Source organism: Tamandua tetradactyla, chromosome 8, assembly GCF_023851605.1.
Source record: "Tamandua tetradactyla isolate mTamTet1 chromosome 8, mTamTet1.pri, whole genome shotgun sequence".
NCBI classification, from domain to species: Eukaryota; Metazoa; Chordata; class Mammalia; order Pilosa; family Myrmecophagidae; genus Tamandua; species Tamandua tetradactyla.
The window spans coordinates 109,994,072-110,005,865 of NC_135334.1; the positions used below are offsets into that span (position 1 = coordinate 109,994,072).

General features: G+C 47.7%; 1 protein-coding gene across 1 annotated transcript; it reads right to left on the reverse strand.

The window, feature by feature from the left end:
- Positions 1-1,107: 1,107 nt before the first annotated feature.
- Positions 1,108-3,146, reverse strand: C8H11orf91 (chromosome 8 C11orf91 homolog). The gene is made up of 2 exons (XM_077114361.1): positions 2,566-3,146; positions 1,108-1,361 (listed from the first exon to the last, which is right to left on the reverse strand). Exons 1-2 carry the CDS (start codon positions 3,059-3,061, stop codon positions 1,276-1,278), a joined length of 582 nt encoding a protein of 193 aa, XP_076970476.1. The 5' UTR covers positions 3,062-3,146; the 3' UTR covers positions 1,108-1,275.
- Positions 3,147-11,794: the final 8,648 nt, after the last annotated feature.

Consider the following 11,794-nt stretch of genomic DNA (forward strand, 5'->3'; position numbering starts at 1 on the left):
CGTTGTCACATGACAATGTCCAATCTCATCAGGAATTCCTGGTGGATCTATCTTCAACGTAATCAGAACTTGGACACTTCCCGCTACATCCACAGCTACCATCATGATCTTTTTATCTGGATTATTAATCATAACAGCTTCTACCTGCTCTTCCAGCCTCCCTCCTTGATGCCCACCCCTCAACCCCGCTATATCAGCAGGGGAGAACCTTTAACACCACAAGTGAGATCATATCCCTCCTTTGCTGAAAACCCTTTAGCAGCTCCCTATCCCACATGGGGTAAAACTCAAGAATCCTAACGTGGGGATTTCCTGCCCCTCTTTGCCCTCGGCCCTACCACTCTTCTTTCCCTCACTCTGCTCACTCATTCTGGTACCTTTGTTGAGGCTCAAACATGCCAACCTGTTCCCTCCCTGAAGTCTTTGCACTGCACTGATCTTTATGCTTGGGCCCTTCCCCCAGGGTGCCACCTACCCTCAACCTCCTTCACATCTTGTTTGAATGTCACCTCTTCAAGAAACCCTACTGAAGTTCTCCCTGCCTTCCTCGGACCATCCTTACCCTACTCTTTTGCCCACTTGGCATGTCATCTTCCATGATGCAATATCATAATTTGCTTATTTATAATACTTGTTTTCTGTCTCTCCCCCAACCCCAATTCCAAGTGCCTAAGAGGGTGCCTAGAACATAAGCCCTCAATAAATATTTATTGGATATAGAAATTTCTAGGAAAGACCAAGTCTTTGATGAGATGATAGAGACTTTTGTGGTACAAAAATTATTAAAAAAAACAAAAACCCCAAGCCCAAACAAACAAAACACTCTTCCAAGGATTAAACTTGTTTGAAAAAACCCACCAGTCCAGCTCTCAAAGACTCTGAGCAGAGTTACAACAGAACCATTGCCTTTGGTTTCTCCCAATTCCCTCCCGACTTATCAATCATTCTGGTTTTGCTTGACCGTGGCAGTGTTGGGGGTCCCCCTTTCTTGAGGGTTCCACAGGGCTCCTCCCCTGACAACAGGAGCCCTGAACACTGACAGGGCCACAGTTTCCCGACCCAGTGAGAGGCTCCCCTAGCAGCACAGAGAAGAGAGAGACCGTGAGGTTGACCATTCAAACAGGCACTGTATGTGGAGTTAAGTTCTGGGAGTAACAAGAACGGAAGTAAATACAGAACAGAAAATAACGATCTTTGAAATGACACCAAACGAGACACATTATCTAAGCACTAACACTTAAGGAGGTGGCTGCCCAAGCTCAGGTGGGCAGCTCCTCAGGAGAGAGGCGCCGACTTCTTTCCAGGCTGCCTGGTCTTCAGTCCTTGTAATTTTTCATCTTTTAGCGCCTTCAAGAATTTATCTGCAGGGGATCAAAACAAACTTAGCTGTAGCAGAGATAAAGGCTCTTCCCAACACTTCGAAAGCAAGGCTTTCGGGAGACAACTGTGCTGCCTACAGGAACCCAAACTCATTTGTGATCCAAGCTGGGAGGAAAAACTATAAAGCTGAAATGCATTTAACTGGAGAATAAAAGTTAAGAAATCCGGGACTTAGAAAAGCCCAAATTTTCTAGGGATTGTTTCCCTTCCATGGCTGTGGGGAAGGGGATATCACAGGGTGCCTGATAAACTGGGAACTGCTCCAAGGGTTACATCACCCTAAACGTCTGGGTTATTTCCTCCTCCTATTCCCTATGTGGCAGGAGACCAATTAAACCTGAATGCCTACGAAGGACCTGATGGAGATGGTCTTTCTGGAACTATGTCCAATGATTAAGTGCTAACCCTTGGCCAGGATAGCTTGGTCCTTGACCGAGACACCAGCCTATGGTCACTGAATGTCCTTCTGTGCAACGGGTCCTTTGGAGGGGTAGAACAGGATTTAACAACTCTGCCCTCCAACAGGGAGGAGCTAGATAGCGGGCAGGAGGCCTGCCCTATCTGCAAGCTACAGCTGGTCTGTGTTGGCCCAGACGCCTATGACTTCAGTCCTAAGGTCACATGGCAGAGGCCAAAGACCCTGGCGGGAGGACTACCCAGGCAGAGGGGTCCCAGGGAGGCTGTCCTCCCGCACTAAGTGGAGTGGCCCAAAGCATCTCCCTGGACGTCCACATGCCCGCTGGGCCTTGCATAGTTCCATCTCCACCTCGGGACACTCCAACCCATCCTAGCCTACCTCCCAAGGAGGGTCCAGTTTAGGATCAACAGTAACGCTGGGGCCATAGGGTACCGGCTGTCTGCGGGGAGTGGGATGTCCCGCCGAGTGCAGGGATGAGGGAATACCAGGGCAGGGGGCTTAAAATTCAGGCTCCGGGTGGTGGGGAATGGAGTTCAGTTTCTGGGGCTCAGGTGACCGAGAGAAAAGGTTCAGGACTGAGGGAGGACGGGGGTTGGGGACAGAAGGGCTCATGAAGTCTAGCTGGGTGGCGTGGGGAGGGCGGGGTCGGTTGAGACCCCGGCAGCGGGGCTCCTCGGTTCTGGGGACATGGATTTGGGATCTGGAGTCTGAGCCCAGGGAAGGCCCCGTCCTGGGGCGGGGGCCTGGGAGCCCAGGGCGCCACGCACAGCGCTGGGAGTCGAAGCCGTCCCCGGTGATGGTGAGCAGCTCCAGCTCCTTGATCCGGATCTCCAGCTCGCACAGCTCCTCCGGGTGGGAGGCGGCGGCGAGCCGGGGGGCCGGGGGGCCGGGGGCGGGGGGCGAGGCGGTAGCCCCGGGCCCCGGCGGCGGCGAGTAGAAGAAGCGCAGAGGCTCGTAGGGGATGGAGGCCAGGCCGGAGGGCCAGGGCGGGCCGCAGGGGCGCTCGCTGGGGGGACCCAGGCCGGGCGGCGGGGGCGGGGGCGGCGCCGGGGCGGGGGGCGCCTGGGGCAGGGGCCGCCCCCCCGCCGTCCCGCCCGCCGCCGGCCCGCCCGCCTTCAGCGGCACGAAAAGCTTCTTCCAGATGTTGAAGTCGCTGAGCGGGGAGGAGGAGACGCCGCGGTCGTAGAGGGACGGGAAGTAGAGGGGCGGGCCGGGCCGCTGGCTCATCGTGGGGCTCCGGCTGCCGCGCCGCCCCTTCGGCATCGTTTGAATGGGAGGCTGCGTGGGAGGAACCCCGCGCCCCGAGACGCGCGCCGGGGCCCCGAGTCCGCGGGGTTCCGAGGTTCCACGAGCCCCGCCCCGGAATGTGGCCCCGCCCACCGCTGGCAGACCCGCCCGCGGGGGGCGGAGGGGAGCCCTTCGGGCCCCGCACGGGCGCGCACCCCGCGAACCCGCGAACCCGCGAGCCCGCAATCTCCACGACTTCAAACGCCCCGGACGGCTGCTCCCGCCGCCCCTAGATTCCGCAAGTTGGGTCCCCGCACTGTCCCAAGCTTGGGCGCCGTGAACCGCAACGTGGCGAGAGGGCCCGGTTACTCAGGCGACTTTCCCCCCTTCTCATCCCCACCCCCTCCCCTGCCCCGGAGGCAGCGCACCAGTCCCAGGTGAAGGGCGAGCTCGTACCCCAGCCTCTCCGCTTCTAGTTCTCAGGGTTGGTAGCCACGCCGGCCCGCCTGCATCCAGACCGGTGCCTGCCCGGAATGCGCCTCTTCCTCTCCCTTGTAACTAAGCCTCTACCCTTCCTGCCAGCCAAGCTCGAATCACCTCCTCCATGGAGCCCTCCTCAACGCCCGGGCGCTCAGCCTCACATCCTGCTCTCCCTTTGCCCGCGGTGGAATCCTCCATTGCTGCGAACGCCGCATCAAAATTGTTCTTATGCCTCCCTGTCTCCTCCACGTAACTCTAAGCTTTTTGAAGGCATAACCCTTGCCTTCCTTTTGTTCATCTTCCAGTCCTTCAGACTACGCGGCTTTGACTGATGATGGCAGGTGCTGGGGAATTGGTGGAGAACAGTGTCCAGAACCTAGCTGGAATCCGATTGGTGTCTGCTGGACAAACACTACCCTTTCCTCCTCTCCCTCGCGGTGGATTTCAGAGCTGCCTCTTTTTAGTGCCCAAATTCCAAGCCGTCCAAAGCAACATGGGAAAGGGCCATCAAGAATTGTAGGGTCAAAAGTAAAACTGACAAAATGCAATATTGGGTTGGCTTTTACAATGGGGATTTATTAACGTACAATTCACAGCTCTTAGGTGGTAAAAATGTCCAGCTCAAGACATCAACAGGACAGTACCTAGGCTCTGAAGACAGGCTGCTAGTATCCAGGACAACATGACCTGTGTCTACTGGTCCTTCTCTCCCTGGGTTTTGTTGCTTGCAGCTTCTGGCTTCAGTGGCTTCCTCTCAGCTTATCTGGGGCTTTTCCTGTGATTGTCCTTAATTTCAACTCTTAGCTTCTGTGTATGTTTTAGCTGCTTATAAAGGACTCCAGTAAGTGGATTTCAACCCACCTTGCATGATGAGGTGGGCCACATCTCAGTTAAAATAACCTAATCAAAAGGTTCTATCCACCAGAGGTCTACACCCACAGGAATGGATTAAAGGAACATGGCCTTTTGGTCTGTGTGTGTGTGTGTGGGGGGGGGGGGGGGGGGGGGGGATACATAACAGTTTCAAACTACCAGAAACCCTTTGCATAAAAATCTTTTAAACTCTCCTTTCCCATTTTGAAAAACCTTGGAAACCACAAATTGAGATGGTGGCATTGTAAGACAGAAGCTTGGTGTCCTGAATACGTGTAGCAGAGTCATTAGATTACATTGGACCATGGTGTGGCCAACAGAGTCTTACTGTGTTAAGCAACTCAGTCTAGGATTGTTAGAGCAGTTAGTGTCCCTGATACAGCTCACCTGGGGTTAGGTACTTAACCTGCTTCAATGCTCAGTGGCCATGGGGGAGGTTAACGCAGTAGAAGCACGCGGCTAGGTTTTCAGAAAGGAGTGATATAGGCTAGGCAAACACCATCAAAAGTGCCCACAATAGGTTGAAATAAGCAGTGTTTATTTGCTGAAACTTTTGTATGAAAATAACGGAAAATTGAATTTGCAGTAGCTTAAAGCAAGGTCGGAAAACTATGACCTGTGGGCCAAATATGGCCTACTGCCTATTTTTGTATGAGTGAAGAATGGATTTTGCTTTTTGGCCTGTAAATCCTAAAATATTTGTGTAGCCTGTTAAGAAAAAGTTTGCTGACTGCTCGTTTAAGGGCTTTAAACTATAAAATTTTCTTAACAAGAAGCAGTGCTAGGATTTGTTCACTGTCTTCACAGGGTCAGGGCACTGAGTTGCTGTGTCTAGGATTCTCTTGCCTTCTCCTTATGGTCACAAGATAGCTGCCATACCTCCTGCTAGCATGTCCCAATATAATTTCATCCAAAAACAAGAATCAGAAGTGGTGAAGGACTGCAAGAGAAAACATTCTTCAATGTTCCTTTCCTTATTATCATGGAGGAAAAACATGTCCTAAAAACCTGCCCTTTGCCCCAGCAGATTTCTCTTACATCTCACTGACCATCCCTCACTACAAAGAATCCTGGAAAATTGAAGGGGACACTCAGGGTCTTTGGATCCTTGCTTGGCATGCCAGAAATGACTCGTCCAACATGTTTGGTCGCAAAGAAAACTGACTTAATAGCTGGCAGAGATGGGGAACTCATGGTTTCAAACCTGCCTCTCCAAACTAGAGAAATGTGGGTTTTTATTAAAATTAAAGGGAAGCCAACACAAGGATGTTTGGGATATTGGCATATGGTGATGATTAGTAAATACCTAAATTAGCAACTGCATGTTAACTATTGTCATTGGCTATTTAAGATATTCAAATTAGGGATTGCAGATTAGCCACTTCTGCTAATTGATGCTTTATTGTGATTGGTGGGGCCTGTGACATTGCCGGAATCGGTAATGGACAGACCTCCCACTCTCTTTTTGGATTCAGTGTTTCTTTTTTCCTATTGTTCCTGCTTACTTTAATTCTATTCACAGGGTATTTTATGTCCCAGGATTGTTTTAGATTTGGGGTCCCTATTTCAGTACGTGCACAGGAAACTGGTTTGGACTGCTTTTTAGATAAGGTGGGCTCCAGGGTCTTATCTGGACATTTCAGTAACAGGCGGAGGCCCTTGGTTCAATTTTTATTTAGGCATCCCAGGAGCAGGAGGAAACAGGAGGGGTAAACCTGGGGTCTCAGGCCTGGACTCTATCAAAATGAGTATCTGACATTTCAGCCTCTACAGTGGAAGGAAGACAAAGGAAAAAGGGAATGAGTGGGAATGGCTGTTAGCCAAGCTATATTTCTGCCAAATTTACTAAAGTTGTGAAAGATTCTGGAAAAGAAAACTCTGGTCTGGATTTGTAATAGATCTGAAGTAAAGAGTCATTGTCCATGAAGTGCAGGTTAGTCCTCTTCCATGCACAGACATTATCATGACTGACAGACAACAGACTATCTACCAAAAGGAAATTGTGTTGCACCCACTTCAAGTTGAGCAAACTGGATACTCTGTCCAACAGATGCACCCATCATTGGGCAACAGCTTTGTTTATTATTAGCTTGTATGTCATAGACTGATGGGAAGTAAATTTCCTTGAGAACCTCCATGTAATGATTATGGCGGAAATGAACAAGGATGGTAGGGGACTGGTTCAGGCTGCTGGCCAGTTGAGATCTGAGTCAGTATCAGCTCTGTCAGTCTTTAATGTTATAGAGAGAATATTGCTGGAGGCAGCAAAGCAGAGACACTGGTAAGCTGCTTGACCTTTGAGATGGCTTTGTTTATTTATTTATTTATTTATTTATTTATTTATTTATTTATTTATTTTGCATGGGCAGGCTCCAGGAGTCAAACCCAGGTCTCTGGCACAGTGAATTGGCTTTTTATAAAACAAAAAATAAGACCTTGCCTCCTCATAAGGTTGTTTGTGATGATCAGAGAATGGTGTGTGTGTGTAGCATTTTGGATACTTTAGAAATGCCCAAATGTAAGGAGTATATCTCAACCGAGTGGCTTATCTGTAGCCAGGAAGCTTTTCCTTTTCATACTTGGCTGTAAACTTCTTAAGAGCAAGGATCTTATTATGCCAGGTAGGTAATAGGACTCAAAAACTTGGGGACCTTGCAAACAGTCTTACGTGTTGTGGGAACCTTAGTAGTGGTACGAGCCTAGGTGTTGGACTCAGACCAGAAGACCAAACCCTGGATCCAACTCTATTGGATTACCAAGGCTGTGTTTCTGCATCTGCTTTTCATTTACATAATGAGAACAGCAATGGCACCAATTCACTTGGATTAAAAGATTAAATGAGACAATCAGTACAGCTGGCCATGGCAAGCTCTCGGCAAACATATAATAACGACCTGTTATTGTATACGGAATGTCTTAGATGTGAAAGAGAGTCTGCATTATGCTTTTTAAATGACACAATTTATCATGTCTTTGCTTGTTGGTATCTATCTTAGTTTGCCTGACTGCCATTGCAAATACCAAATGATGGGAATTTATTGTTTCACGGTTTCGGAGGCTAGATGTCCTCCAAAAATTCAAGGCATCACAAGCTATCCTTTCTCTCTGAAGTCTGCAGCGTTCTGGTGCTGGCTTGCTGTAGTCCGTGGGGTTACTTGGCTTGCATCTCTGCCCCCCGTGACATAGTGATGTCCTCGGACTTGCTGACTTACAGCTTCTCTTTACAAAGCCTCCAGGAATAAGGATTAAGGGCCACCCTGATTCATTTGGGCCTTACCTTAATAGGGTCTTAGAAGATCCTATTCACAAATAAGTCCACACCTTAACTGAGAATACATTTTCAAAGGGTCCTACTTACAAATGGGTTCACACCCACAGGAACATGGATTAAGATTAAGAACATATCTTTTGTTGGAGTTCATGAGTCACTCTACCACAGAATCCATCCAAGGAGAGAAAAAGCTCGCAGATTTTTTCTTCCTTAACTACAACCAAATGGGTTTTACACTGGATGGCTTAATGATAGCATAAACCGTGAAGTTACAGTCAGTGGGTGGAATAAGAGACAATTATTTCCTCTAATGGTGCAACAAAACCATTCAGGAGCCACAAAGAACAAATACGGTGGTAAGTACACCTGAGACTGGAGGGAGGCAAAATCTACATGGATTCATAGCAAACCATATAGCTAAGGCAAAACAAACAAATAAAAAAATCCACAAATTGTTCCTGCAAACAAAATTCCAGGTAATTCAAATCCACGATGAAAAGATAGAGCCAGAGAGAGGTTCCTTCCCTTGGAGTCTAAAGCTGTGTCCACTTCTCCACTCAAATTCCCCATTACGGGCTACTGTGTTGGGGCTTGAGGGATTCAATTTCTAACACCCTTCCTCCCTGCCTGCATTGGGAACCAGCTGAGAGAGACACAGGAGTGGTGCAGCAGAGATCAACGTCGCCATCCTTGCTGATGACGCTGGCTTGGATGTGGCTAGCCAGGTGGTCTTGCCAATACCACACCTCTAAATTGATCTGACCCATCCAGCCCGAGGCTTTGCCCACAGATAAAGGCCTCTACTGGCGCAGCAAAGAGCAGGCCAAGGACAGTCCTGGTCCCTTCTCCAAACTCACCCATCAGGGCAGTCATTCCTACACTCAGGTGATGAGGGGCTATGAGTGTCACTCTTAAGAAACATAACACGGCGGGGTAAGGTTCCTCTCCAACACTCTGTCTTCAACTCTCTAGTTAATCGAGGGAATCCTTGTAGTTTATTGTTTTCCATTGCCACAACCCTCTCCAACCAGGAGGTCTTGGGAGCCTGGGGGGTTACTGTTTGCTTGGCTCCTCACCCTGGTCATCTGACTGCTACCTTCAGAGACAGGGTGGAAAGTCTCCTGTGCACTTGCTCCCCTAGGAGACCCACTAATCTCTATTACATTCACCCTGCATCTGACCCATGCCAGCCAGTATACCTTCACCAGGTTCCCAGCCTCTGCTATGCCCCCTTTTGGGCGGTGGAGAGAGCAGTGATGGTGCCTTGAAACACAAGAGACCTGTGTTTGAATTGGGACCCTTTCCCTTTGGTGACCTTGGGAAAGTCCTGGCAGCATTCTGAACCTCAACCTTCTGATCTACAAAATGAAGACAATATCTACTTGATAGGGTTGATGTATTTGATAAAAATATTTAGAAGTAGCACCTGGGATTCATTGGAGGTGCTCAGTAAAGGGTGGCTATAGTTACGACACTGTTTTACAATGGATTCTTTAAGTCACCGTTAAGTCCTGATGAATTGATGAGGAAGTTAGAGCAGTGGGGTCTCTCCTGGAAAATCAAACCCAGTCCAGATCATTTAACAAGGTCCCTATCTCAGAATTCTGTTACCCTGCTTTGGATAATGGATATAAACACATAGAGGCTGCTGTTTGCCTGACAGTTGTCTTGATTCATTTCATCTTTCCTACAAGCAAAATGTGCTATTGTCCCCATTTTCCAAATTAGAAAACCGAGGCACGTAGAGGTTAAGTACTTTGCCTGAGGCCCCATGGCTGGTCACTGCCAGAGCTGGCAGTCCAACCAGGCAGCCTGGCTCCAGCACACAGACTCTTCCACGACCCTTCTAACGGCTTCCCAGCAGCTTTCCACCCTCAGGGCAAGGCCGCCTTCATGGCCTCTGGCCTCCATCTTGGCAGAGGGCTGGCTCTACTTGGAGGCTGTCAGTGTCTCAATTCAAGGGCCCAACTATTCTGGGAAACTCAGAACAATATTTTCTTTATTATTCATCTGAAATGGCCATTGTGTTGGTCCCTTCACAAGGCCTACTCTTTCAAAAGTTTCTTAAAAATGCAGCCCAGCCCTTATTCTTGTTTTACTTGGTAGATATTTTCCTATTCACTTGCAGAGTAAGCATAAATTTTTATTGTCTGAAGCTGGGGATGCAGTTTAGTGGTATGGAGAGTGCAGGGGCCTGGAGGACAAGAAAACTAGATTTAAGGCTCATCCATTAGCATCAACTACTGTTAACCTTGGGAAAAGTAATGGTAGCTAACATTTTTTTGACCAATTACTTTTACGTGTTCTCATGTTATTTGTCAAAATTCTCTATTCATGAACAACAGAAGTGGATGCTGAGAATTTACTGGAGGGCTCTGAGATGGCTCATGGAGTTGAAAGTTTAAGAATTAGGTTTAGAAGGCACAGAAGCCAAGGCAACTTCAGGGATCCAGGTAGCAGAAAAGAATCAATAACCTATGCAGTATGGCTACTGGGATGGTAGATGCTGTTGGCTGGCTATTCTCGATGGCTATTTTCTCAACCCTTTTCCCAGGCTACACAGGCCGGAAAAACTGAATACTAGCTTTCACAGTCCCTTTTCAGCTAGGGGTGGCCAGGAGACACAGTGACAGCCAAAAGAAGACCAGAATAGCTGTGGGCTTTCTGGAAGACTGCTTTCACGATAAAAGGGATAGAACAACCGATGTTTTTCCTTCCTCTCTTTTTCCTGCCTTGAACCTGGAAGTAATGCTGGAAAGTCTACAACTACCTTGTGATCATGAGGAAAGACCAAGAATAGTACAATTATATCAGCCCAGACATTGTTGAGCAGTTGAACCAATGCCAGCAGTTATCTATCTCCAGATTTTCTACAATAGAAGGAGTTTCCATCTGCTTTAATTACTACAACTTTTCTGTTACTTGCATTGGATACCTTCTGGAAAAATGCACAGCTTCAGACAGTCTTTTTTTTTTTTTTTCAGTCCTTACATAACTCTACACAAAACGTAAATTCCAGGAGAGACCATCCCATCCTTTGGCTAAAGGAGAGTAGGCTACCTTTATTAACAGCTTAACAAGACTGCACTTAAAAAGTAGAATTTCCCAAAAAGGCAATTGCGGTTCTGTTGCCAGAAGGGAGAAGAAGTATATGCTGGGTGGCTAAAAAATCAAATATCCCCTAAGTTAGGTGCATTGTTACAGCTGAAAACAACACAGAGGCTTGGAAAGGTGAGATGGTATGTCCAACGAAATATTTCCAGGTATGTCCAGGAAATGAACACAGGTCAATGTAAATAAAGCCCAAGCTTCTCTGTATTACCATAAAATGCTACCTCCCCTTTATAGACTCAAATATTTATTGAATAGGTGGAAGATGATTGCTTCAGCTACCCTCAATTTTTACAGGATAGTAAAAGCTAGACTTTAAAATGAAAAAGGACACTTTGCAACTATACTACACATGTATTGCACTTAAGTAAAGGTCTATTGCACAGGAATTACAATGATGTAAACCTAAAAAAAAAAAACTCAAAGCTACTCTATTCACATCATATACGTATGCTCTTTCCACTTCAGTCTTCAGTGTTCTCTTCTTTTAACTGCCTCTCCTTTGCCTCAAGAAGGAGAGGGATTAAGTTAGTAATTACCAGCTAATCTTTCTCACTATTAGTTGTGAAGGATGTTTGGTTGCAAGGAACAGAGACTTTCTTACACTAGTTGAACCAACACAAAAGGGCAGAGGGGGTTATGGTATGGTAGGCCTTACTGAATCCCGGAATCAAGGAGATCCACAGAGGTGCCCTGGCCCCATCGCTCCATTCAGTGAAATGGGCATGGAATCTGAAATTCGCAACATTCTGATAGATTTGGGTGTGGCCAATGCTATCCACAATTATTGAGAAAATTAAGTAAATGCACACTCACCTATCCATTGGGTGCACCTTATATTCATAGCTCATTCCCCAAAAGAGAAGATCCAATGTTGTTATCTCTACCCAATCTTGAGCACGATGAAAATTCTGGAATAGCCACCTGAACTTTGCAGTACTGCTTTTGAGTCGAGCCACCCAAACCCTGGATCCCTGAAACCCTGGTATGGGTTACAGCAACTTTCCACAGAAGGGAACCCCTGAGGTTAAGGC